The 27,648-nt window shown below is 51.7% G+C and overlaps 1 protein-coding gene across 2 annotated transcripts in view; it reads right to left on the bottom strand.

The window, feature by feature from the left end:
• The window catches only part of Ece1 (endothelin converting enzyme 1), a 104,191-nt gene that overhangs the window by 15,636 nt on the left and 60,907 nt on the right, over positions 1-27,648 (bottom strand). For both annotated transcript variants that reach the window (XM_059255236.1, XM_059255234.1), the window contains exons 4-10: positions 24,889-25,101; positions 14,686-14,807; positions 12,599-12,745; positions 11,847-11,912; positions 10,300-10,491; positions 3,426-3,568; positions 2,367-2,481 (exon numbers count right to left, since the gene is read on the bottom strand). In XM_059255236.1, coding sequence (XP_059111219.1) covers positions 2,367-2,481; positions 3,426-3,568; positions 10,300-10,491; positions 11,847-11,912; positions 12,599-12,745; positions 14,686-14,807; positions 24,889-25,101 — 998 coding nt within the window. The remainder of the gene's footprint in view (positions 1-2,366; positions 2,482-3,425; positions 3,569-10,299; positions 10,492-11,846; positions 11,913-12,598; positions 12,746-14,685; positions 14,808-24,888; positions 25,102-27,648) is intronic.

Genomic DNA, 27,648 nt, shown 5'->3' with positions numbered 1-27,648 from the left:
GACAGAGGCTGACAAATCTGTGTGTTAGAGGTCAGCCTGGTCCACACGGTGTGTTCCAAGCCATCCAGAGTTGCAGAGTGAGACTCTGTCTCAGACACACACACACACACACACATACACACACACACACACACACACACACACAGAGTTGGGCATGGTGGTGCACACCTGTAATCCTAGGACTAGAGAAGTAGAGGCAGAAGGACCAGGAGTTCAAGGTCACCATTTTGGGGTACACTGTGAGTTCAAGGCTAGCCTGGGCTACATGAGACCCTGTCTCAAAAAGAAAAAAAAAAAGAAGAAAAAGAAAACCAAGATGAATTCTCCTCCAGGGTCTTGGAGCAGGTGAGGGGTGTGGTTGGTGTGCGGAGTCAGTCTCCCTGAAGCCTCTGCCTTGACCTCCTCTTGCTTCCCAGGGCATACTTCTACTTGACAGTACAAAACCTTCTCAGGGGGCCAGGATCCCACCCCGCTCCAGCCTCCTAGAAAGAACACAGCTCTAGCCACAGCAGAAGGCTCTCTTCTCAAGGCCTCATGTTCACAGGAGGCCTGACCAGTTTAAACTGGAAACAAGGTGGCAGGCTGCAGCCGGAGTCTCCCTGAAGCCCTGGGAAGGCTCATCCCACTCATCCCTGCTTGGCAGTCCTCGTGGATGGTGTGACCACACCCATGGGAGCCCTGCTCACACAGACAGCTGCTGCTGCAGGGCCCTCTTCACCCTGGAGAGTGGGCAGTGACAACCCTTCACACTCCACAAAGCCGGATTCATATCAGCCCCAGGCTGCTCACAAAGCAACGCCTGTCACAGACAAATGGACAGTCCAAGTGTGGGGGCTCATACAGCAACGTGTGGATAATCAAAGTACAGAGGGGTTTTGTTTTGTTTGTTTGTTGGTTTTTTGAGACAGGGTTTCTCTGTGTAGCCTGGCTGTCCTGGAACTCACTCTGTAGATCAGGCTGTCCATGAACTCACAGAGATCCGTCTGCCTCTGCCTCACAAGTACAAGGATTAAAGGTGTGTGCCACCACCACGTGTCCAAAATACAGGGTTTTCATACTCATTACGCCAGTTGGCCCAGCAAGGAACAGACGGTCAGGGACCCAGCTGTATGGACGAGATCTCCACGTTTACTGAGAACAAGAAATTGGCACAGTGTACATGTGGGTACCCCACCAGGCACTGCCTTCTCAGGCTGTTAGGTCAAAAGTCCTGGGAATATTTCCTCTCTGGACTGGGGTGGTGAGTACCTCAGGGATCTCATCTGTCAAAAGTCATACGATGTCATTTCAAGTTTTTAAAAGAAAATTTTGTGTGTGTTTTCACATGTAAGTATGGTATGGGCATGCTAATGCCACAGTGAGGGTGTGGAGGTCAGGGGTCGAGCATTGGGCTTCTCCTTCCATTTTAAGGCTTTTAAGGCAGGGTCTCTGTTATTCCGCCAGCTCAGTGGGCCCACGAATGTCTGCGGATTCGCCTATCTCTGGCTACTATCTCTCTGTAGGAGTGCTGGGATTACAGACACATACAACCACATTTGGCTTTTATGTAGGTTCTGGGGATTTGCATTCAGGTCCTCATGCTTGTATTGCCAACATTTTACCCACTGGGGCATCTCTCCAGCCCTATATATCTACTATATGTAGATTTTACCTTACACATTTTTTTTAGAGCAAGAAAGAAGGAAAGTGGGTACACTCTGGTGCACGTAACCCCAGCACATGGGAGAGGAGGCAGGAGGAGGAGAGGTTCAAGGTCATCCTCAGCTATGTAGTGAGTTTGAGGCCAGCCTGGGCTATACAAGACTGTCTCAAGAAAAGACAGAGGGTAGGTGAGATGGCCCAGTGGGCAAAAGGGCTTGCTGCACAAGTCTGATGACCTGAGTTCAACTCTCGGAAGCCCTGGGAGAAAGAGAGAACTGACTCCTGCAAATTGTCCTCTGACCTCCACACACATCACACAATAATAATTAAATACAAGAAAACTTAGAAAAGACAATAGTGGCCTCACTCCCAGGCTTGTGAGGATCACATACCACACAAGGGAAGCAGCCATCCATCACTAGAGTGAAGGGGCTGAATGAAGAGTCCAGAGAGAGTATCTACCTCTGCTGTCAATCAGTTCAGTTGCCAAGACACCTCTTGGCTCTTTGTCTCAGCATCCTGACCTCCTTCCAGATGCTCCTGCCCACTTCCTGCTGGCTCGGGTCCCCTCCTGTGCTCCCATGGACAGCAGCTGCCCCCCCCCCCCCACTTGGGTGGCTCTCTTCATTCTCTTCCCTTACGAGACCCACAGCCACAGTTGCAGCAGAACCATGGTCTCCCTGGGACTCTGCCCCACACATGGGTGCGCACAGTAGCGTGCTCACCTTCTTGGTCCCGTACATGACCTCCATGAACTTCTCATCGGCATCCTGAAAGCGCTGATCCAGGAAGGAGCTTGTTTTCCGAACCAGGTTCCACATCATGTAGTTGTTGAGCAGGCTGCAGTAACAGGGACCAGAGAGAGCTCAGAGAACCCTGGGCAGTGTTTCTGACCTGGGCTCTTCTTCAGCCTGTCCACATGGCTGCTTACCACCCTCTAAGCACAGGAAACATAAGCTCTTCAAAATAAAGCCTAGCTCTTCGAACCACAGAAAACCCCTGGTGTCTAACGCAATCACTTGTATACCGCTGGTACTCAATAAATGCCATTGCTTGATTACTTCATCCCAGTTAGAAGGAGGGGGCCCGTGGCCAGCTAGACTCAAGGTTCCATGATTGGCAGCTCCTTCTGACCCATCTCCAGGGTACAGGAAACTTGCCATGCTTGTAAAGAAGTCACCTCAGCACAAAGATGTCTATTGAACCTAAATACCTGACAAACGTATGTTTATGATGGAATACTGTGTAGCCAGGAAAACATGTGCAGAGTTGGGATGTTGTGAGGGAGCATGACAAGGGCCATGGGAGAAGCATCCGGTCCTGAGGATGGAGGAATACCATCTATCAGGTAACTTCTCTTTCTCCATGTGCACACACGAACACACAGATACACGTCCTGGGAGCGCCTCTCTTTCCCTGTATCTTCGCACATGTCTGTCGTTAAAATCCACAAAGTGTCACTGAGTAGTAACTGAAACTAGCACCTAGCATTTACTGGGTTGAAGTACTTGTCAGCACTACCTTCCCTTAGTTCTCCTACCTCTCCACAGCCCGACTATACAGGTGGGAGAGGGATGGGGCGGGGAAGATGAAACTTGACCCGAAGCTACAAAGCTATGAGAGGAGGAGCTGGGACTCAAACCCGAAGTCATAACCAGGAACTTCCCACAGAAGCCCACCTGGGGCCCCTTTTCTGCGTCCCCATCACGCCTGAGGGCAGGGCAGCCAGCCGGGGAGCCGTCCCAGACAACCCTGCCCCCTTAGTCCCTGGGCATCACCCTTACCATTTGTCGGTGTTGTTGATGAGGGTGGAGACTTGTCCCAGGTACTCCTTGTCATAGACCACAATGGGCTCAGACTCATTGATCTCCACCGGGTAAAAGATGGTGTTGAGAAAGGGCAGCCAGTTGATGGCGGGGGCCAAGGTCTGCAAAGGAAGAGGGCAGTGTGAGTGTGGCCGGGCCGCATCCCCCTCAGCCCAGGCCTCTAGGCCATTCCTCAGAAGAAGGCATCATTGTGTTCTAAGGGCAGAGTAGGATGCTGTGTGCCAGGGCAGGGCCAGGGCTGGCTGGCCAGTTTCTGTCTGAAGCCGTCTAAGGAGCCAGGTGACAAGACCTCATCTGAGGGGCCAGCAAAGCGACCTGGTGTTTAATAGTGCTTACTGCTCTGGTCTGCCAGAACCAAACCTGTTTGGTTCCCAGCACCCATGTAGGGAGGCTCACAACCACCTGTAACTCCAGTCCCAGGAGATCCAACACCTTCCTCTGGTATCTGCAGGTATCTGCACACACATGCACATACCTGACAAAACACACATACATATGAATAAAAATAAAATTAAAATAAAAACAGAGACCTCCCTTGAAAGCTGGTGCAGCTGAAGCCAGCGCTAAGGAGGCAGATGCAGAGATCTCTGTGAGTTTGAGGCCAGCCTGGTCTACATAGCAAGTTCCAGGCCAATCACGGCTACATGGTGAGACCCTGTCTCAAAATAATTAATCTTTAAAAATGAAGATAGCTGGGCAGTGGTGGCACATGTCTTTAATCCCAGCAGACAGATCTCTGTGAGTTCAAGGCCAGCTTGGTCTACACAATGAGTTCCAGGACAGCCAGGGCTACACAGAGAAACCCTGTATTAACCCCTCTTCCACACACATACAAAAAGGGTGGCAATAATTTTGCCTTCCCCTTGGGTCCTCATGAGGACCAGCCAGGGCCATCTGGAGCAATATGTGTGAATCTTCTCCAACGTACATGCCACATACGTGGGGCTTGGTGGATGAAGGCAGCTACCTCTCTGACTTTCCTAATTTTGTTGTAGCTCCACCTAAAAAAGTAACAAGAACCTCTTATGGCTTGCTGGGGTTGAAGGCACGCATCGCCATGTCTGGCTATCCCCATTTTCAAACTCATTTATGGATTTGTGCATGTGCGTCCACCACAGTCTGCATGTGGAGTTGAGAGGCCCACTTGAGGGAGTCAGTTCTCTCCTTCCACTCCAGCTCAGGTCGTCAGCCTGGTGCATGCGCCCTTCACCTGCTGAGCCATCTCACCAGCCCTGTATCATCATCTCAAACCCTCCCGCTTCCCCAACAAAGTATCATTATGTAGACCAGGTTGGCCTTGAACTTACAGTGATCCTCCTGCCTTCGCCTCCTTCTGTGGGACTGCACCATCATGCCAGGCTCATCTTAAGCACGACTGAGTCCAGTTGAGTGGCATTAGCCATTCACTGCTTTGCCACCATCACCCTCTCCGACCCAGGCTCAAGTTCCCAGCATCTAGCCAGGCTGAAGAATTCTACTCCCAACTTCCCGCATCCCCAGAAGGTGGAACCCATCCTCTCTATTTCCTGTCTCTATCCAGTCTACACCAAGAACCTCAGATAAGTAAGGACACAAAGACAGTCTCTGTCCTTGCATTTGTTTCTTCTGATGCTTGAACCCGGGGCTTTGCACATGCAAGGCCAATGCTCTTCCACTGAGCTGCCCCCCAGCCCCCGAAGTTTGCCCTTCGGTAGCTGGCTGATTTCACTTAGCACAGCATCCCCAGCAGAGTTGCACAACTTTGGAACGGCCAGCCCCAGCCCCGCGTCACCCACATGTCCCGTTATTTTTAGTGTGCCACTTTTCAGAGCATGAGGTCTCTCAGGGCTACGGGAACTGTGCTTCAGCATACATGACCATCTGCAGCAATGCATCATGGGCACCTGGCTCTTAGCAAGCCAGCCATCAATGGCAGCCGTTCTGATCATTGTTCAAGTTCTGTCCCGAGCGGCCCTGGCCCTGAGGAATTTCAAATTCTGTTCTCCTTTCCCTTGAGGAAGTAGAAAATGTCAGGTAAATAAAGCAGCGAACGACACCTACGCTGTAAAAGCCCCTCACGTGGGAAAAAAATCAGGTAATGCCATGAAGTTCATCTGTAAGGTCAGAGTAGCACAGAGCCTGCCCTCAGGGAGAGTGGAGGTCAGCCCTAAGACCCTCTGCTTAACAGGTGATTGTGCATGGGGAAAAGTGACTTTCCTAAGGTCTCATGTCAGCTAGAGCCTGTGCAGGTCTGCAAAGTGGGTTCAGTCACCGCTGGGTTTATTTGCTTGTTGGCAGTGTTGGGCATTGAACTTGGCCTCCCACACACTAAGCACGTGGGCTACACCCCTCGGACACTGCCTCTGGGCTTCCAAGGGCATTTCAGCTACTGCAGTACAGCGAGCTGGAAGGACAGACGTGAAGCTGAGGCTGTGCCTGGCTCCCAAAGGCATTGGTGAGCTGGCTAAGGCTCCCGGCCAGCTCCCAGCAAGGGGTTGATTGGAGCCTGGGATGGCGAGTGTTCCCACCAAGGCTGACTGTACCTGGCTGGAGACTGAACAGCACGGTGGGCAGGGAGCCAGTGTGCCACAATACATCCCTGCTGCAAAAGAGATGCAGGCTGGGAGTGAGCAGAGCTGATGGGAGTCCCGAGCAGGAACCAGCTCAGGGATGCTGAGCCACTTCACAGCCTTTCTCTAACACGGAGACAACCCCCTCATCTCCCAGGGCTGCCTGCTCTGTCCTCTGGAAATGGCTTGCCCTGTACCAAGCATCCTTGTCCCCTGGCTCGTCCTCTTTACCCTCCTCCTGGCAGATCCTCTGGCTCTGAGGAGGTTGAGAGGAGCACTCGTGAGTTCTTCAAATAGGGCTCAGACTCACCCACCTGACAGCAGGATCCTTTGGCAAAGACCCCGGAGGGGGGGGCGGGGGGAATGGATACATTTACAAATGTCACTGCTCGCGTAATTTGTGAGAACCACGTGTCACTGGAACTCTCTGACAGAGATATAGATGGTGAAAATTACCACGGACTCTACACAACCTGTCCCTGTAGGGCGAGCAGATGTTCCCACCGGGAAGTACCCTGGCTCTGAAGTAAGAAACCATGTATGAACACTAGGATTTTCAAATTTCTGGCCTCGACAGCTTCAGTGATTCTCAACTTAACATGTTTCCCTGGAGATGGCTGTTTTAGTCAACTGGGACATTCTGCTGTGACTCAGTCCCCCTGAGGACGCTGATGAGCTCTATTTTCCACACTTGAAGCCAAGGAGCCCTGCTGAGTACCAACCAAAGAGGCTTGGGAAGCAAGAGAGACCAGCAGAGTGGCACACACCTACAGTTCTTGTGCTGGGAAGGCAGAGACAGAAGGATCACGAGTTTGAGGCCAGCCTGTACTATAGAAGACCCTGTCTCAAAGTTGCCAACGCTGGGGTGTGATATGGACATGTCATTTATGGCTTGATCTTGTGCAGGAGCAAAGCAGTGTTGTCTTCTGGGACATGATAGGACACTCCTGAACTCGCAGAAGCTGTGGCTGTCTGCACAGGATCAAGCCAGTCAGCATTCCGGCATGGAGTGAGAGGGTCTCCCGAGCCCCCACCCCCAGCTGAGGAGCTACTGACAGTCGATGATGGCCCCTGGAAAAGGGAGTCAGCTTTCTTTAAGGACATGATCCTTGGTAGGCTGACCATGCTACAGTGGGTGGGCCCTCCACATCCACGAGTACAGCGGCAGCACACATCGGACTTGGTAGATTACTAAAAAAAAAAAAAAAAAAAGAGGCCAGGAAGTTGGGAGTGGGTGTGGGTGGGATCTGGGAGGAATTAGGTAGAAGAGAGGGTGAATTTGGTTAAAATACATCATCGTATAGCTGGGTATGGTGGCACGTGGGAGGCAGAAAGAGGTGGTATCTGTGAGTTTAAGGTCAGCCTGGTCTACATAGCAAGTTTCAGGTTTGTAGGTTTGTAGTGCAATAGCACAGGCTGGCCTCAAACTACATAACACACACACATACACACACACACACACACACACATATATATGTCTGTCTGTCTGTCTGTCTGTCTGGAGAGATGTCTCAGTGGGTAACAGCACACACTGCTTTTGTAGAAGACCCAAGTTTAGTTCATAGTACCCATGTCAGGTGGCTAACAACTGTCCATAACTCCATCTCTTGAGGGTCCAACCCCCTTTTTTGGACTCTGTGGGCACGTGCACTCCTGTGTCCATATAAGGGGACAGACACATATATAGACAAATTAAAAATAATAAAAATAAATCTCTAAAAAAAAAACAAGCTAAGACTGGGATGTGGCTCAGGGGTAGAACAGTTGCCTAGATGTGCAGGTTCGGTTCCCAACACTGGAAATAAAACGGAAACAAAGAGAATTGATAGTCTTGGACTCCTCCCCCCGTGGAGAGGACAGAGGACGGAGCCTAGCCTCCAACAGCCTTTGACACGGAAGCTCCTCCGAAAGAACGGAAGTGTCTGGAGAGACAACAGGATGCTTGAGATTCATGGCTCTGAATCCAGCCTCTACTCCAGGCTAGCCTGAAGCCATCTGATATAGCAGCAGGGCTAGCCGAGAACCACATCATGGAGCTGGTGGTGCCTTTATTTACCCAGAGTTTGGAAAGAAAACTAGTCTTCAGCTATCAGAGAAGATGCTCTGTGCTAAATTAACTGCGATTATTTTAGTGCTGGAGACCCAGGGTAGTATTGCTAGTCACGAAGAACGATCATCAGCATTGCACAGGCTTCCTCCTCTCTGCCTTATTCCACCCTCACGGGGTGCAGGGCTTCCCCAAGATTAGAGGTATTTTCCTGTACCTGCACATCTGTCCAATACCAGGCCCCCGGCTAACATTCCCTGGCAGCTGTCCTCCAAAGACCCCCAAGAGCTACAGTGGAGAACTGCTGTCCCTTGGCCAGGCAGGGGCTGTGTGCCATTTACCTTTGTGTTCTGACCCAGGGCAGGGCTCAGAGAATGGGCCATGTGCTACTTTACCAGGCAGGAGACTGAGGCTCAAGGGGTTGTTGAGTCATGTGACTTGCCTCAGATCACACAGCTTGAGATGGAGAAGGGCAGTGACATGTTCTGACCCCAAGGCCAGGCTAGCGCTTGTAGGCTGCTGCCTCTGAAGGAACCATCCCAGCTGAGCATTGAGGAGCAGGCTAGGTAGAACCAATTATCTTTCTTTTCCTTTATTCTGTGGAAGAATAGCTCAAAGGTAAGGGAGAGGGGAGGTGGGGTCCAGACTCCGGTGACCACTGACTGAACACAGTATTTCTCTGGGCTGCTGAGCCCTATACCATTCCGGGCATCAATTTCAGCATCAGACTACTGTGAATCCCCCATGGTAAGACCTGCAGGGCTAGGGTACACCAAATTATGCCAAGCAAACAACATCTCCCTCAACCTTTTAGCCTCAGAGCGGAAAACAGTGCCAGATGGTGCCCGACACAGACTACCTGTCTCCATAACAACCCGCTCAGCGCCACTTCCCCTGGGAACCTGAAGGCAGCTGGCAGCTGCAGGAGGCCTGAGTGGGCTCTGGCTCCTCCTGGGACTCTTATGGCCTGGTTTAAGTATGCCAATCATTAAACTTGAGTCCCTACCCTTCCCTGCCCAGATCAGGGCCAGTTTCTCTTCCCCCAAAGCCCTTAGCAGAGATATCCAGACTGTTTCTTGGTGGGCAGGGCTAGCTGGAGGGCACAGAGGAGCAAGCCCATATGCACCTGAAGGAAGAAAAGAGGGTAAGACGTAGTGTACCTTCTGAGGGAAGAGACGGACAGACAAAAGCTGGCTGGTCAGATGGCAGGACCATGGAAACATGGTGATGAAACTCAGGTTTCATGAAACAGACATGGTGTCCTTCTTGGGGCAAGAGCAAGGCTCAGTCAACAATGTCACCTTTTAGAAGTCCCTCTCCCCTTGGGGCCTACAAGGCTGGATAGCAGGACAGACCACAAAGGAGGAACCAGCGGGCCACCACTGAGGAGCCCTGAGGCCCAAGCAGCCACCAGAGGGCAGCCTAGGACTGGACCGACGAAAGTGGCCACAGTAGCAGGCCTCCAGTTCTGGTCACACCAGAGAAAGTAGAGGTCCAACTGGCAGTTACAACTCAATGATGTGTCACAGTCAAGAGTAGAGCTCTAGGGAGCCAAGCCTGAGTCCATCCAACTCTTCAGCCACTTAGGAGCCTCTGGGCCCTAACCGTGTCACTTGGCTGCCCAGCTCAGAAAAGGCTGGGGGTATAGGGCAGAGGCAGGTAGATCTCTGAGTTTAAGGCCACCCTGGTCTACAGAACAAGTTCCAGGACAGCCAGGGCTACACAAAGAAACTCTGTCTCAAAACAAAACAAAACAAAACTAGTGACATAGTTACACACCTTTAATCCCAGCCCAGAGGTAGAGGCAGGAGGATCTGAAGTTCAAGGTTATCCTTGGCTACCTAGTGAGTTCAAAGCCAGCCTGTGATACATAATACCCTATCTCAAAACAATGAAGTGAAATAAGCTTTGTAGTTTTTCATTAAAAAAAGAAAAGGGAAACACTATATCCCACAACTCTGAGGTGCTCCATCACAAGCATGGGACACACAGTATATGAAAGGATGAAAACATTCCATCCTCGGGGGCTGTCATCACCACCACGGTCTCCAGGGAAACAGCTCAGAAAGCGGCCTCGCTTTGGCATCCCTTCCTGTCCTCGTGGTCTGTACTGGGTAAGGTTCCTTCCCTCAGCAGATCAGGTCACTTCAAGGACTGGTCAGGTGGGTCTGAAGCACAGGTCCCCAGGGCCTCCACTGAAGCCCCGGCCCCGACGCATGGGTACCCTTCAACTTACCTGCAGCTCGGCAGCCGTCACTTTGTGGTAGATGAGCTCCTCATCACGGCGCTTCTCCTGGGGGATGGTGATATTGGCTAGCGCTGTCTCAAAGTCCAGGATCTGCTGCATCTGGGGCCGGATGGAGTCCTCATCCCCACCACCCAGCAGCTTTCCCAGCTGGACCATGTAGTTCAGGTATCCAGTCAGCACCTGTGGGATCCAGCACCCCAAAACTGTTGGCGGCAGTCACCGGCTGTCCTCTGAGGTAGAGGAGAGCAGGACAGACTATAGCCCAGCACATAAGCCCAGGAACTCACTATGTAGACCAGGCTGGCCTTGAACTCACACAGACCCACCTGCCGATCCTTCCCTAAAGGTGTATGCCTGGCTTATTTTTCTATTTTCGAGGCAAGGTTTTACTCTGCAGCCCAGACTGGCCTGGAACTCATGGCAATCCTCCTGCCTCAGTCTCCCAAATGCTAGAATTACAGGCATGTGCCACCAAGCCCAGCTTCTGAAACAGCTTCAAGAATGACTTTGATGCTGTGTCTGTTCATTGGCTCCCCACAGGCCTCAGGATAGAGCTGAAGTGCTTCTACAGGTTCCAGGATGGGCTGGGGTGGGGTGGGGTGGGGGTGGGGGGCGGGGGGGGTGGCACACTGCTGCCTTGGACCTCTCTCTCTAGGTCCATTCCAGAGTCAATCTTCTATCTTTTACATTTTTATTTTTTTACATTGTGTGTGTGTGTGTGTGTGTGTGTGTGTGTGTGTGTGTGTGTGAGTAAGAGAAAGAGAGAGAGAGAGAGAGAGAGAGAGAGAGAGAGAGGAGTGTTGGAGGTTGTATGCACTGTGTTGTGTGTGTGGAGGTCAGAGGACAGCCTTTTGGACTCAGTTCTCCCTTCCCACCTTTGTGTGAGCTCTGGAGATCAAACTCATTTGCCAGGTTTGTGTGGCAAGCCTCTCTGCCTGCTAAACCATCTCACTGGCCAATTTTTAATCCCTTTAATGCGCCTGCTCTGAGCCACCTGCCACTGTGTCCCTTGATCTGAGTCAAGTGCACCGCCTTACATTTCTTCAGCTGCCTCTCCGCTAACAGTGTGAGGCTTTGTCTCTAGCCGGGTGATCAGTAGGCACAGGTGAGGAAAAGGACACGTGTGTGAGCCACAGGTCAGGTCTCCCTGAGGGCATCACAGGCACAGAAGGTTCTGGAGGAGCTGGCTCTGGGTGTGTAAACCGATCTCACCCTTACTGTGACCGTGAGCAGTCCCTGAGTGTCCCTGAGTTAGAGGCGAGGTAAAAGTCCCATCAACTTAATGGCGGTGATGCCCACAAAAGGCCTCGTGCCTACAGATGGTGACGGCTGTCACCACTGTCTTCTTTAGAGAAGGGATAAATGATGTCCCTGTGCCTGCAACACCTGACTGGAAGTTTGGGGACACCCCTCCCACACCGAGGGCTGCTTGTCAACCTTCAGGAAACTGAGTCCTCTGTAGAAGTCCAGTTGCGTGGGGCATGCACAGCGGGGCAGGTGGGGTGTGCAGAGCGGGGCAGGCTGGGCAAGCTCACCTTCTCATTTTCCGTCTTGTTCAGGTAATAGTCCCTAGAGGGCAAGCCAAGGCCGGACTGGTCCACCTGCAGAGAGATGCAGGGTGAGAGGGAGGCCTCCTGCTTGGCTACCACCTTCCCTGGGGCAGGTCCCAGCAGGAACAGAAGGAAGCTGACAGCCATCTTGGATACATCCACCCAGGGGCCAGGGGTGAGACAGGTCCATGCCCACCAATCTGCAGAGACTTGGGTTCTTCTAAAGGGCTAGACAAACCTATTTAAACAACCCTGGGCCTAGGCAAAACACTCTATTTCACCAACATTGTCCATGTGGTTCAAGCCACCCCAAGCTGTGTGAGCATGGCGAAGTTACTAAACCTTTCTGATCCTTTGGATCTTCCTCTAGAAAATAAGGGACATGGCTGCCACCCTGCAGAACTGGAATGGGACCTTGTGGAAGCAATGGTGGTAAAGGACCATCTCAGAGTTAGACAGGAAGGAGAGGAGCATTCTAGAGAGCTGCCATGGCTTCTGGTCCCATCTTGGCAAACCTCATCTCAGGTAGGAGTTATTATAGTACATTTGGTTGACAAGGAAAGTATAGTTCAGAGAAGCTGAGCCACTTGCCTAAGATCACACAGCAAGTGAGTAGTATGGATGGGCCAGGTGAAAGCAGAGAGAGATGGACACAAAGGCCAGGGGCTGAGGAAGGGGAGCAGAGGGTGTCACCGGTCATGTTCAGGAGCAAGTGTCATCTCCTAGGCTCAGCCCACCTGGATCACATTGCTGTTGGAGTTCTTGGAGTCGGCACTGACGTAGACGGAGAAGAAGGGGGAGGTGCGGTAGTGGGCTGTGACCACCTGCAGCGTGTCCTGGAAGTTGTCCTTGGCCCAGGGTCCTGTGATATTCCAGCCTCCAAGCTGTGGGGGAGAGGGCATACGGGGTGGTGTGTGTGTGCATGGGTGTGTCTCTGTGGTGAGCTGGTGTGAGAACACTATGCACATCACAGAGTCTCATGTTCTGTGACTCTGGGGCAGTCCGTTCTCTGCCCTCCTAAGCAGACGAACAGGGTGATGTTCACTGAGGGTTTCTGTGCATTATTGTGTATGTGTGTCTTAGTACTTAGGGAATCATTCGTCTTGGGTTTTTATTTTGTTGTTTTTAGATTCTCTATACAGACAGGGTCTCACCATGTAGCCCTGGCTATCCTGGAACTCACTCTGTAGACCAGGCTGGCCTCAAACTCACAGAGACCCCCTGCCTCTGCTTCCAGAGTGCTGGGATTAAAAGTGTGTGCCAACACACCTGGCCACTTATCCTTAAGTGTGCTAAAAGCATACAAGGCTGTTGCTGCCACATGGCTGGGATGGAGGTGGGTTTCCTGAGTCACATGGACACAGTGATATTGAAACATAACTCCAGAGGTGTTCATGGGGAAAAGACTGAGAAGTCACAGTCGTCTTGTCCTGCAAACTGGTAATGAGCGCTTGTTCCACAAGCATGGAAACCACGTTGAAATTCCAAGCACCCACAATAAAAGCTGGGTGCAGCTTCTTGCAGGCCTAATGACCCCAGTGCCGTAAGAATGGAAGGATTAGCTGGGCGGTGGTGGCACACGCCTTTAATCCCAGTGCTTGGGAGGCAGAGGCATCACAGAGGATCTCTGTGAGTTCAAGGCCAGCCTGGTCTACAAAGCAAGATCCAGGACAGGCACCAAAATCTACACAGAGAAACCCTGTCTCGAAAAACAAAAACAACAACAACAAAAAAGGGAGGACTGCAGGGACTTGCTGGCTATCCCCATGTTCAGTGAGGAGACCCTATCTCAGGCGACAAGGAAGAGAATGACAAAGCAGGACACCTGATGCCCTCCTCTGGCCTCCATGTGCCCAAATAAATATACATGCACACACACACACACACACACACACACACACACACACACACACACACAACCCTTGGCCCCCCCTAGCTTGGACCATGGGACCTGTGCAAGAGAGGATGGACAGATACTGCCCCAGGGTCACCAACCCCGATGCAAGACCTTCCCCAAGGTGAGTTGAGTGGCAAAGCCCATGAGGGAGGAGGGGTGACTAGAAAACCTTCCCAGCCACCTCTGCCTGGACTGGGAAGCATGGCTAGCCTCGGGCAGCCCCACTCAGAGGCCACCCAAGACTGCAAATGTGCTCAGGATGAACTGGTTGGGGCGGGAGGCCAGCGATGTAGCTCAGCTGGCAGAGCACACATCTCACATGCACAATGCCCTCGGTTCAGTCTCTAGCACTGCACAAAAACAGGCATGGTGGCACATGCCTGTAATCTCAGCCCTCAGGAGGTCAAGGCAGCAAGATCAGAAGTTCAAGGGCATCCTTGGCTATGTAGCAAGTCTGAGGCCAGCCTGGGCTATGTGACTCTGTCTCTAAACAAAAACAAACAAAAAAACCCAACAAAGCAAAGAAGAAACGGATGAACAAGTTAGTGGTAATCAGCAGGGTCCTTCTCCTGCAGAGAGCTATTTCTGACCCAAGAGTCTAGGGTGCTGCTAGAACAGCACACCCCTTTACATCATATACACAGAACCAGAACAGCAACAGAGAGGAAGATTTTAATACCAATACAGTCCTCGCCTCTACCTAGACACACACATTCATCTCCCTTCCACACAGACAGATCCACCCACACGGAGCCATGCACATACACGCTCAGGCAGCCCCAACACCCACAGCAGACTAATGGGCACCGAGCTCCGGCTGGGTGTGGTAGCTGGAGGTGTGAGGAGGCTGAGAGCTGGGGCGGAAGCCAGAGGGCCTTGCAGGAGGCTGAGCAGGGGGAAGCAGTGGACGTCCACCTGAGCACCCACCTTCTCAATCAGCTCCATCAGGGGTTTGGCCCGAAGCTCCTCAATCCTAGTTTCGTTCATACACGCACGGTAGTACACTTGGGCCTTCCTCTCTGCCTCACTCACGCTGGCCGTGGAATTTTCTAGAATGTCAAGAAATAACAGAGTTGTGTCCCAGCTGGGTGAGTCCTTCCCGAATCCTCAGCACTCCGGGCTGTACAAAAGCACCATGGTAATTACTGTCTGTGGAGGAGAAGCCTTGTCCCGGGGTGTATATAAGGGCCTCTAGACAGAGTGGACAAGACGAGGGGTACCCCTGAATTTTAGCTGTTATCATAAGTGTGCCCCACGTTCCTCCTCTCTGCAATGACCTTGCAGATGTGTCTTGGGTATGGCAATATGTGCTGTGTTGGATAATTTTGTGTCAACTTGACATAAGCTTAAGTCATCTGAGAGGAGGGGACACTAAGAAAATGCCTCTATAATATCAGGCTGTAGGCAAATCTGTAGAGTATTTTCTTAATTAGTGACCGATGGGGGAGGGGCCTAGCACATTGTAGGTGGTGCCATCCCTAGGCAGGTGGTCCTGGGTTCTATAAAAAAGCAGGGTGAGCAAGCCATGATGAGCAAACCTGTAAGCGGCACCCCTCCATGGCCTCTGCATCAGCTCCTGCCTCCAGGTTCTGGCCCTGTTTGAGTTCCTGTCCTGACTTCCTTCAATGATGGGCTATGATGTGGATATGTAAGTCAAATAAACTCTTTCCTCCCAACTCGCTTTCGATCATAGTGTTTTGTCACAGCAACAGTAACCCTAACTAAGACATGTGCCCACCCAACAGGTTTCCCTACCAGCCCGCACAGGGCCCTGAATCCCTGCCTGCAAGGTGGGCACCCTGCCATGGTTTTCAGATCCCAGATGACCTTGTCTGGGAGAAAGGCAGGAATTGGATAAGGCTTGAAAGGCTTCATTCATTGGGAACTGACTTCCTGCTTCCTCCTGTGAGGGCTAGATATGTTTGCCAGGCTTACAGAGGACTCAAAGCCTTGTTTTCCACATTCCAACCTGGTGGCCCAGGCTGGAGCTGTAACTCATCCTACTGGGGGACAGGGTGGGCTTAGAGCTTCCCGAGCACCCAGGAGACTCCCTCCTCCTCCTCCCCCTCCTCAGCTCCTGTACTACCTGCCACCTGCTAAAGGCCACATGCCTGCACATGTGTGGCCTGGAAGGTTCCTGTGGCTCCCAGGGTAGTCACACCACTTCATGCTGCTCAGGCCCTCAAGGAGCCTACTGTGCACTAGAGCCCCTGTATCTGAGCAGGGCACACACACACACACACACACACACACACACACACACACACGCACACACACGCACACATGCACACACACGCATGCACACACACACACACACACACACGCACGCACGCACACACATGCATGCACACACGCATACAAACACATACATGAGTCCAGCTTCAGAGTGGGCAACTCTGCCATGCTGAGACCATTTTTCCTCTAGTTTCTGACCCTGAAGCCTTGTCCTTTGCTTTCTTTCAAGTTCTACCCAGCCCTTCCTCTTCCATGAACCAGGCTCTGGTGGGACCCTGTGCCTCCATTCACCGGGTAGACACCAGAGGCTCACTCTGGGCCACACACCAGGTAACCACCGGGATACCAAAGGCAAGGCCTCTGCTCCATGGGGCTTCTGCACAAAACCCTGTGGAAGCCAGGCTCCACTCCCAGGTCTTCTCAGAGGCTCGCTGATCTGAAGCCTCACTCTAGGCCTTCCGCACACCGGGCATGCCTGGATACTGGACACCAGGGTGCGCATGAAGTTTTACAGACATGGGACCTACTCTCTGACTCCAGCGAGCTCGTGATACGGACGAGGGACGGGATGAGAGAAAAGCCTGCAGGGGACAGAGCACTTTAAAGAACACGCTGGCTCTGGCTTCAAGCCGAGAGTACGTCAGGTGCCACCGCACTCAGTTTACCCAGTGCTGATGTCACACCCAGGGCCCCGCAATGCTGGGCAATGCTAGGCAAGCGGTCTACCCAGGAAGGTGCAGCCCCAGCGCCAGACGATGTTCTGTGTGAGCTGAGTCTTGAAGATTCAAAGGGGTTCACAGGATGGGGGAAGGGCCCTTGGAGGGGCAAGACAGCAGAGGACCAAGGAGAGGGGCACAAAGGAATAAGTCTGTGGGAGAGAGACAGCCCACATCACAGGAAGGTGATGCCATTTCCTGGGAAGTCTTTTTTTTTTTTTTTTTAATTTATGTGCATTGGTGGTTTGTCTGTATGCATGTCTATCTGTGTGAGGGTGTCAGATCCCCTGGAACTGGAGTTACAGACAGTTGTGAGCTGCCATGTGGGTGTTGGGAATTGAACCTGGGTCCTCTGGAAGAGCAGCCATTGCTCTTAACTGCTGAGTCATCTCTCCAGTCCCTCCTGGGATGTCTTAATCAGCGGCTGCATCTATCACCTCCAGAGTCTCATTCCCCATCCTCATCGAAAATGGCACCAAAGCTGTCACTGACCAGCAGGCCCCAAGGGAGTGATGGGATGAGGCCTCTAGTAGAGGGAGGCTGGGAACAGGAGAGCAGGGATGGGAAGGGGGAGTGCCCCACACCCCAGGGCCTCATCTCCATGGCAACATTCCCACCAGCTCAGCTCTTAGAAGGGAAAGCAGAAGTGCCAGGTGCTGGCCAGGCCCCAGAAGCTTTCTGTCACCATCCACACCTGGCTCTGGCCATGACCCTAAGAGGCCAGGGCCAGCATCAGAGGCAGAACTCTGTGCTCAAAAATGAGCCTGGCATCTGCTTTCCCCAGGGCCCCAAGGCCACGGAGATAAGGGACCTAAAGACAGGCTCCCCAGGGACAGCCTGGCTGTGCTCATCACAGTGTGTTCTGAGTTCCAGCTGGAGGCCACCGGCTCCCCTTTCCCTGGCATCTGGAGGGCGAGGGGACATTTGCTTCATGAATGGGCACCCTTTCACCTTTCCTGCGGGGCTTCCCTGACCCAGTTCAGTTTCTGTGGCCGTGCTCGTGGCTCTCCCACGGCTCATCACTCAGTTCCCACGGCTGGCAGCTGCTGGGCCAGGTGTAAGGGGTGCATGGGTGAGGAGACAGCCACCAAGCAGTGATGAGAGCCCCTAACTGCATCCTGGGAGAGCATGGGAAGAGAAGCTGCAGGGAGCCCAGGAGGATGGAAGAGGAAGCCCTGCCCTAGCTTCAGGCTGAAGGAATCTTGAGCAAGGGCTGCGTCTGGCCTGATCTGCCTCACGTCCTGTATCTCAGTCAACTTGGTGTCCCTAGGACCAGGCATACAGTAGGCCCTCAGCCACACATGGTACAAGAGCAGAGCTCGGGGTTCATGGAGAATAAGGCAGAGCATCATCTCTGGGGGAGTAGGGAGGTCAGTGAAGGGCTCTCTAGCAGGCCCGAGCATAGCAAACAAGGCCCACCCCCTCCCCTCTCCCTTACTAAACCGTTAGATTATATTCCTAAAGCTAGCCCCCAAGGTCTAGTCCCTTACTTGGCCACTGATTCCTTCCCGAGACTAAACACCAAGATCCAACAATCAAACTTCGTTATTTGGCTACACTGGCTGACTTGTCCAACCGGGACTTACCAACTCACCCCAGCATAGACTTCCCCTTTTTCTCCTTAAAACCCACCCCTGCAAACAAAACAAAACAAACAAGAATACCTGCTGCTGCTCCTTGCTGCCTTGCCTGCCTCCTTCTGATACAGAGGCAGTCCCCACCACCCCCCAGCTTGCCCCTCCTGGGTAATAAATCTCCAGTGTGCTGAGAATTTGGTGTCTGGGTGTGCCCTGTGCTGACTCCAAGGGGCCTCCCGTCCCCTACAATAAGGCCAGTGACAGAGCTATAAAAAGAGGAAAGGTAGGCAGGATGTGTGGGCACCATGGGGGATAGGCACTCATATCTCTGCCAGGTGTATCTCACCCGGGCACCCATGCTGACCTGGTTGGGGCAGAAGCTCAGGGACAACCTGAGACACACTGGTCTCCTCCTCACTCCTCATTCGGGAGCACCTGCTAGTGTGCAAGCTCCAGAGGGACCTGAGCTGAACCAAGCCAGCCTTCAGAGCCGGGGATTGGCTCGGTCGGTAAAGCGCCTGCTATGCATTCACGAAGACCTGAATTCAGACTCCCAGCACCCACGTAAGAGCTGGGCACAGCTGCATGCGCTTGCAACCCCAATGTCGGAGGGTAGGGGTGGAGGCGTGGAGACAGGTGGATCCTTGAAGCTCACTGGCCACACAACCTAGCGGAACCTGAGGGCTCCAGGCTCCGTGAGAGATCCTGTCAAAATAAGTAAATAAAAGGCAGAGAGCCACGGAGGGAAACACTTGTCCTTGGCCTCCAAGTGCGCACTCACATCCACGCACACACCTGTGGGAGAACATCAGTGATGGCTGCATGCCGTCACTTCAATAGACCCGGTGAACAAAGATGGGTCTTGGGCCCGGGGGTGGCAAAGAAGAGGTCGAAGCACTTGGGATGTGAAAGAAAGAAAGCTGAGCACTGGGCTTGGCTTCCTCAGCAGCCGCTACAACTGAGTGGAATGTAAAAGCCAGGAGAAAGTCTGGGAGAAAAGGGGACCTCCAGGGCTCCGGGGCGTGGACATCGTTTGGCAGCATGGGACCAGACAACAGAGTTGCCAATTGCCTAGTTACTTCCTTCCAGGGACCCCATGTTCCAGAAACTTCTACAGTCACTTCCCCAAAGTCCCAGAGAGGAAAGACAGCACTCTGTTTAATCGGCCCTCTTTTTCCTCTGGGAGTTTTTCTTGGATCCCTTTCTCACATCGCTGCTGGGGTTAGGAAGCAAACCCCAGACAGCCAGGCAGGCAGGGATTGAGATGGGCTGCAGGAAGAGGGTGCCTGGGAATTCCACGGTCTCCCCGGCTGCCACCGCATTGTCTGGGCAGAAGCATGTGGGGCCTGGAGTCTCCATCAGGGCAAGGCCAGTGTTTATTTTAGATAAAACCACAGACTCAGGCAGACAGCTCCAGGCCTCAAGAGCTGTATACAAGAGGGGAGGGGGGGCTGATAAAGTGGAGGCCAGCTCTTTGTGACAATACCATTGATACTTCCTGGTGCAGAGTGCAGGCCGGGGCAGGCCTGTGTCTCCTCATCACAGGACACAAAGGGTTGGATGTGGTGTTATCAGCCAAAGAGAAGGAAAAAGGGGCCAGGAAGGTGAAGGAGCCTCCTGACAAAGGCCAACCGACTGACTAATGAACCTGCTGGCGTTTGAACCCGGGTTCTTAAGCCTCCCTGAGAAAGCGGACTGCCTCTCTGCACGTGGGCGTGGCTATGTGTACAACTTGTTATAACACTCCCCACAAGCAGCTCTTACTTGGATCACACCCAATTTACAGGCAAGTGATTGGGAAACTTGTCCTAGGTCACATAAGCAAGTGGCTGAGGCCAGCACTGGCCCTCCAGTCCCCCTGTGTTCTTGTTCCTGCTTGCCAGTCAGTACACTGAAAAGCCAGGACAGAAGACAGTCCATCCACCCCCACCCAGGAGAAGTCCTGCACCCACCTCCCTGCCTGAATCATCAAATCCACCACAGCCGTTCTACAATGAAAGTGTGCCAGCTGCTGCAGACACCACACCAGAGGAAGCCTTTGCAAGGCAAACGGAGGACAGGAAGAGGAAGCCGGGTGAGACAGTAAATATTGGGAAAGCATAATCAAAATGAAAATGAGATGATATGGGATGACATAATTCGTGCCAAGTCACCAACATGCCCTCATTTCATGAGACTGGAATGTTCTGTGTTCTCAGAGCGGCTGGTATCAGGGATGTAAGGGACGAAAGGCAATAATAACTTTCCCCTTCCGACCCCCTCATGCACTGCCTCCAACCCCCCAGCTCTGGTGCCAGAGATGGACCCTGGAGCTTGTGCAAGCCAGGCAAACACTCTCCCCCAGCTGCCTCCCTAGCCTGGAGAGCTGACTGTTCTTTATGGACTCCAGGCTGCTTCAGTGGTTACAGCAGGCTTGAGTTAATTAACTATTTTAAGTATTCATCCTTGTTTTGCTTTTGAGTCTGCATCTCATATAACCCAGGCTGACCTTGAACTCAATATATAGCAAAGGATGGCCTTGAACTCCTGACCTTCCCATCTCTGCTTCCAGAATGCCAGGATTACACCATGCCCAGCTTTATGTTTTCATCCTATAAGATGCTGTAAATCTGAAAGGTACATCCACAGTGTGGCTCAGGCCCCCAGAGGCCCTTTGGTAGAAGACATAACAGGGAAAAGAAAGTTTAAAGGGGCTTAGGAAACGGCACAGTGTCCTGGAAACATAAGAATCTAAGTTTGGAATGCCAGCACCCATGTAGAAGCTGGGTGTGGCAGCATAGGCCTGTAACCCCAAAACTGGGGGATGGAGACACGTCAATTCCAGGCCTCATTGGTTAGCCAGTCTAGCACTAACAGTGAGCTCTAGCTTCAGGGAGAGACCCTGCTTCAAAAACATGTGGAGGGGCAACTGAGAAAGATATTCAGTGTTGACCTCTGGCCTGCACACAAATGTGTGCGGGCAAGTACCCAAATGCGCACACACACACACACACACACACACACACACACACACACTCCACACAAGACAGAGAAAGAGGGAGCTATTGGTCTGGAAGGGTTCGTGGCAGGCTGTCTAGATGGTGAAATAATATGAGCTAAGCACAGCTGGAAAGCCAAAGTCAAGGCCCAGTCTAAAGGCTGCTATAAGCTGTGACAGTAATCCCAGAATTTAGGAAGTGAAGACAGGAAGGGGGAGAAGCTGAAAATCATCTTTGACTTCATAGGGAGTTCAAGGCCAGCATGGGCCAGAGACCCTGAGGAAGGACGGAAGAGAAGGAGGGAGGGAGGGACAGAGAGAGGGAAGGAAAAAGGAAGGGAAGGAGAGAAGGAGGGCATAGCTTGTTCAGAAGACATGGCTTGTTCAAGGCTACACTGCACGTTCATGTTAACATCTGTGCTATGTTGTGGAATATTAGTTAAAGATGTGTTACATTCTTTCATGCTGTGGAACATTTGTTTAATGATGCAAAGATGTGTTGCATTCTTCTATGTTGCATTGTTTGACTCTGTAAAGCTGTGTTACTGTGCCTGTCTAAAACACCTGATTGGTCTAATAAAGAGCTGAATGGCCAACAGCTAGGTAGGAGAAAGGACAGGGGGGCTGGCAGGCAGAGAGAATAAAAAGAACGAGAGAAGAGGGAGGATTGAGAAAAGGAGGAGAGGAAGATGCCAGGGGCCAGCCACCCAGCCACCTAGCCACCCAGCCAGGTATGAAGTAAGAAGTAAAGAAAGGTATATAGACTAAAGAAAGATAAAAGCCCAGAGGCAAAAGGTAGATGTGATACTTTAAAAAAAGCTAGCTAGAAACAAGTTAAGCTAAGGCCAAGCATTCATAAGAAAGAATAAATCTCTGTGTATTTATTTGGGAGCTGGGTGGCAGGCCCCAAAGAGCAAAGAGTAAAAAAACAAAAACAAAAACAAAAAACCTAAGTGCTGTTGGGCTAGCAGCATAGTCCTCACTGACACTCCAAATGCCCCATTTTATCCCCCTACCTCCTGAGAGCCCGCCCCAGGCTACCTTGGAGGTGCGGAGCCCCCTTGTGTTCCAGTGCCTGTCAGCTATTACCCCTGACTCCTTCTGAGGTCTGCCAGCTGATCCTTTGTCTTAGGGAAGCTGAAACTGGCTGGGCCTTAAGCCCTGGAACATCACTCCCTCATTAGCTATCTGCTCCTTTGGGGCTTTCCCAGGTATCTTATAGGTAGAGAGCCACTTCTAGATTAGTTTCCAGGAGGGAGGCTGGGGACATGCCTTGGGTGTATGTGTGTGTGGCGGGGTTCCTGACCGGTATGACATGGAGGTGACCTCAGCTATGTGGGGCCCAGGGCTTGCCTGGCCTGTAGAGCTTAACCAAGGAGCCCCTGGGGAAGCAAGCCACAGGCCTAACTCCCAAGCAAAACCAGGCCTCTCCAACGTGGATATGGTTTACAGAGAGCCAGGAATGAGACAGCACAGGCTTTGAGACCCCACGGCTCTAGGTCTGAACCCCTAGCTCCACCATTTCCTGGGAAATCCATTTTTGCCTCTGAGTGTCATCTGCAGCGGGGCCACAGGCCTGGACCTCTGTTGAGGCATCAGGAAAAAACAAACTAAAAACTTGGTACCTTACAGATACACCCACTACCACCTTCCCTGATAGCTGGTCCACATCAGGGTGAGCCATAAGATAGTCTAGGACTTTGTCTTCCTCTGATCCCTCGCCACATCCTTACCAGTGATCTACGTGAGAGTCCACGCTATGGAAGAGCCAAGGGCCTAGGAGGTGCCCTCTACAATCATGCAGTTTGCTAGGAAGGAGTCTACTTGGAATTCACACAAAACCACCAGAAGGGCAACTGTGTTTTGCCGAGCACTTGAGGGGCCAGGCCCCATGTTCATCCCTCTGAACCACTGCGTGCAAGTCAACACTCACAGGGACCTTCCCCGTTGGATGACACTGAGAACCATGTTTTATGGAGTTTGGAACTGAGGCGTAGAATAGGGGGTGAGCAGCCAAGCTGGTCTGTAGGGGGCTTCCGAACTCTGCAGTGTGGCCCTGATACCATCGGGCCCTCTGCTCCCCAGGTCTTTTTATGACTTATTTATTTTTATTTTATATGCATTCGTGTTTTGCCTATGTATGTCTGTGTGAGGATGTCAGATCCCCTGGAACTGGAGTTACAGACAGTTGTGAGCTGCCATGCGGGTGCTGGGAATTGAACTCAGGTCCTCTGAAAGAGCAGCCAGTGCTCTTAACCACTGAGCCACCTCCCTAGCCCATTTCTCAGGTCTTAATTGGTTGTTACTGCACAGGGCTGATCCTGACCATCAACTTGACCCCGAGGGGCAGAGCGACTAGAAAGTCATAGCCTAGGACTGGAGGCTACTCCCCGCGAACCCTGACGACTTAGTGGGTAAAGAAAGGGGTGAACTGAGATTCCCGCTAAGGAGCTGCTGGGGACTGTGGGGGAGAGGCTGGGTAGGTAGCCTAGCAACAGCCCTGGTCTGAGGCTGGGGGTGGGAAAGCAAGGTAAGGTGTCCTTAACCCACTTGTCAGAAGGACATGGCTGCCTTAAAAAATCAGCTGTTAAATCGGAGTCATTTCCTATCTCCTGAGATGACTTTCGTCACTTAGAGAGGACGTGTCCTCTTTTAAGTAGCTACTTCTGTGTCACCTACTCCTTAGACCGTTGAAGAGCTTTAAAAGAACCTGACAGGCTTGGTGTGGTGGCTTGCATCTGTAACCCCAGCACTGGGAGGTGGAGACAGGAAGGACTGCTTCAAATCCAAGGCCAGTCTAGACCGCACAGGAGCGCTCGCCTTGAAAGTCCAACCAACTGCCTGAGCTGTGTTCCTGATGGATGAATTAATGGGTGTTTCACTATCTGGCCTTTTCCCAGCTTTGGGAGCCCCCTCCTCCCCCGTCCCTGAGAGGGCAGAGGGTAACAAGAGAGGGAGCTGGAAAGGGCCACGGACTCCACAGTCAAAGGGACTTTGAATAGTCAGGTGTCCTTCAAGGCTGATCACCAGCAGCCCAAGTGACTCTACCTATGGAGTGACGAATATCTGATACGCTGGTATCATACTTTCTTTCCTGTTTTTTTTTTTTTTGGACAGGGTCTGGTGAAGCCCAGGTTAACTTTAATTGAACTTTTGATATCCTCCTCCCGAGTACTGGGATCGCAGACATGTACTGATACCACACCAGGTTTCATGGGAGCTGGGGACTGAACCCATGACCTTGTGCATGCCAGGCAAGCATCTGACCAACTGAGCTATACGCCCCACCCTTTGTGACACCACCACTGATCAGAACACACACTCTGATCCGGAGCATCTTGCCTCCATTCCTTTCACTCACAATTCTGCACACTCAGTTTCAAAGAGCTCAGAGCTAGTGCCAGCCAGGAGCTGAGCTGTGCCTTGAAAGCTTCGGCTAGAAGCTCTGTGGACCCGCTCAGTGCCAACAGCCTCACACAAGCTCTCTAGTGCTGCAAACTGTGGGTGCTACTGATCTCAGGTCACCGATGAAGAGACCAAAGCTCAGAATTAACTAGCTCACTCGGGCTCAAGGAGTGAGGGAATCGCCCTCCTCAGTCCCTTTGTCGATCCCCCTGGTTCTTACCCAACAGATGCTTGATGATGGCTTGATTGTGTTCCCAGAGGTTGCTGAAGGTCCCCCAGCGTGAATGTCCATCAGGCACGGGGTTAGCCTTGATCCAGCCCCCACAGGCATAGCTGAAGAAGTCCTGGCAAGGGTCTACCGTGGGGTCCATGGAGTTTAGGATGGAGCTGGTCACTGAGACGCAGGCCTCACTCAGACATACCGGAGGCGTTCCTGAGGGTCAAGGACAAGAGATCAATGAAAGGTGAGCAGTGCAGGTGGCCTGGAGCCCAGGGGCTCAGGGGCCCAGGGGCCACAAGCCCCACCTGACCTAGCTGGGTGGTTACTAGATCTCTCATGAGAGAGGAACTCAGCAGATTTAGAGTCTCTTGGCACTTAGAATAAAACCTCTGTTAGCTGCGCAAACTCCCTTCCGTGGTTTCAAAGAGCTCAAAGCTAAGCCGATTTTCTCTTAGTGATCCTTCCTCCATGAAGACTTCTGATCCTGTTGCCAACAAATTCATTTTCTCATCCACACTTTTGTCTTTTCAATACAATTAACAATGAATGTCTTCTAGGTTCTCTCTCTCTCTCTCTCTCTCTCTCTCTCTCTCTCTCTCTCTCTCTCTCTCTCTCTGTGTGTGTGTGTTGTGTGTGTGTGTGAGAGAGAATATTCTACAATGTGCATAGCCATACGCATATGTGTGTTCATACACCATACATATGTACACATGTATGTATACACACACACACACACAAACATACACATACAATTAGGGCAAAGAATGTAGCTCAGTTAGTAAAACCCTGGGTTCAGTCCCAAGTACCACAGAAAACAGAGCATGGTGGCACAGGACTGTAATTCTAACATTTGGGAGATAGAGGCAGGAGGATCAGAAGTTCAAAGTCATCCTCAGCTACAAAGAGCTGCAGGAAGCCAGCCTGAGGCGCATGAGACCCTATCTCAAAACAAAAACAAAACACAATTATTGTGCTATTGGCATCTGAGTTGAAAAGAATCTCCAAGTGCTGGGAATGGAGCCAGGGCCTTCCTAGCACATGCTAGGCAAGTGCTCTACCCCTGAGTCACAGCCCACGGGGAACCTTTCTGTGGTGGAGGGACAGTGTCACTAACAGTAACACTCAGATCATCGGAATCCGAGTGGCACATCCCAGTTCCCGGCCACGGGGAAGGTCAGAACTTCATGAGGGGAAAGGGAAGGTATGTGTGTTTGAAAAGGGCTATTCACTATTATGGCATAACTTCATATTGGGAAAATAATACCTATTGTTTTCACTCAGCAAACTGCAGGAAGTCTAGCCTGACAAAATCTTGGCTGGAAATGCCCAGAAGACAGACAGTGGGGGGACTTGGGTTTGAAAACAACACGAGAAGTTGAGTGGCGTGGCACACGCCTTTAATCCCAGCACTGGGGAGGCAGAGGCAAGCGGATCTCTGAGTTTGGGCCAGCCTGGTCTAAAGAGAAAGTTCTAGGATAGCCAGGGCTATATAGAAGAGCCAAGGCTATAGAGAAACTGTCTTGAAAAAACAAAAGAACAACAACAAAAAATCCCTGGCCCATCAGGAACTTAGTGTCTCTGTGACTGACTAATGAATGGTTGGGGGTCTCTATCTGATCAACTGATATTCGGGGCCCTCTCACCTAAGCTCCCTGTTCCTTGGAAACCTTCCCAGGCCCTCGTGTTGTGCTCCTTCCTGCCTCGGGCATCTGCGGTCCTATCATGGTCTGTGCTGTGTCACAGCCATATCCCTGTCCACCTCCCTACAAGGGTATGAACTAGTTTTCACACATCCTTTCCCAGCCCTGTGCTTGGCATCCATTGCTTTTCAAGGAATGTTTGTGGAATGAATAAACGACCTACTGAATGAAAGTGTTTTAAGACCTGGTCCCCTGCTGGAGAGGTGGCAAATATTCCTTTCTTTTGGGACACACACAATCAGCTGATAAAGCAGAAACCAGCTCAGATGTAATTTATTCATCTGACAGTACCTGGCCTCTGTGCCATCCAAGATGCTTTAATTCTTTAAAAACACGTAATTAGGGGCTGGAGTGATGGCTCAGTGGTTAAGAGCACCAACTGCTCTACCAGAGGACCTGGGTTCAATTCCCAGCATCTACATGGCAGCTAACAACTGTCTGTAACTCTAAGATCTGACACCCTCACACAGACATACATGCATACACCAATGCACATAAAATAAAGATAAATAAATTTAAAAAAAACACGTAATTATTGTGTGAGTATGTGCGTAAGTATACGGGTGAGTGTGTGTAAGTGTATTATGAGATTGTGTGCCACAGCATGAGTATGGAGGTCAGAGGACAGTTTACGGAAGTTAGTACTCTCCTTCCGCCATGGAGGTTCTGGGGATCGAACTCAGGTCATCAGGCTGGACAGGAAGTACCTTTTGCCACTTAGCCATCTATCTGGCCCCCAAGATGCTTTAATACACTTCGCAGAACAGGGCTAGGGAAATAGGTTAGTCAGTAACCCCAGAACCCACGGACAAATGCCAGGAGTGATGGCATCCTTGTAATCCCAGGGCCGGGGAGGTGGAGACAGAAGAATCTACGGGCTTGTTGGCAAGCTGGACGAGCATAATAGGTGAGCTCCAGGTCAGTGAGAGTCACTATCAGGATGGAGGTGAATGGCATTCCTAAGGATGACATCCAAGGGCTGTCGTCTGGCATATTCTCAGACACACACACACACACACACACACACACACACACACACACACACCCCAAAAATAAAAAC

Source organism: Peromyscus eremicus, chromosome 2 (genome assembly GCF_949786415.1).
Source record: "Peromyscus eremicus chromosome 2, PerEre_H2_v1, whole genome shotgun sequence".
Classification (NCBI taxonomy): domain Eukaryota; kingdom Metazoa; phylum Chordata; class Mammalia; order Rodentia; family Cricetidae; genus Peromyscus; species Peromyscus eremicus.
The sequence above is the reverse complement of the archived record's forward strand: the minus strand, read 5'-3'. Positions and strand labels throughout refer to the sequence as shown.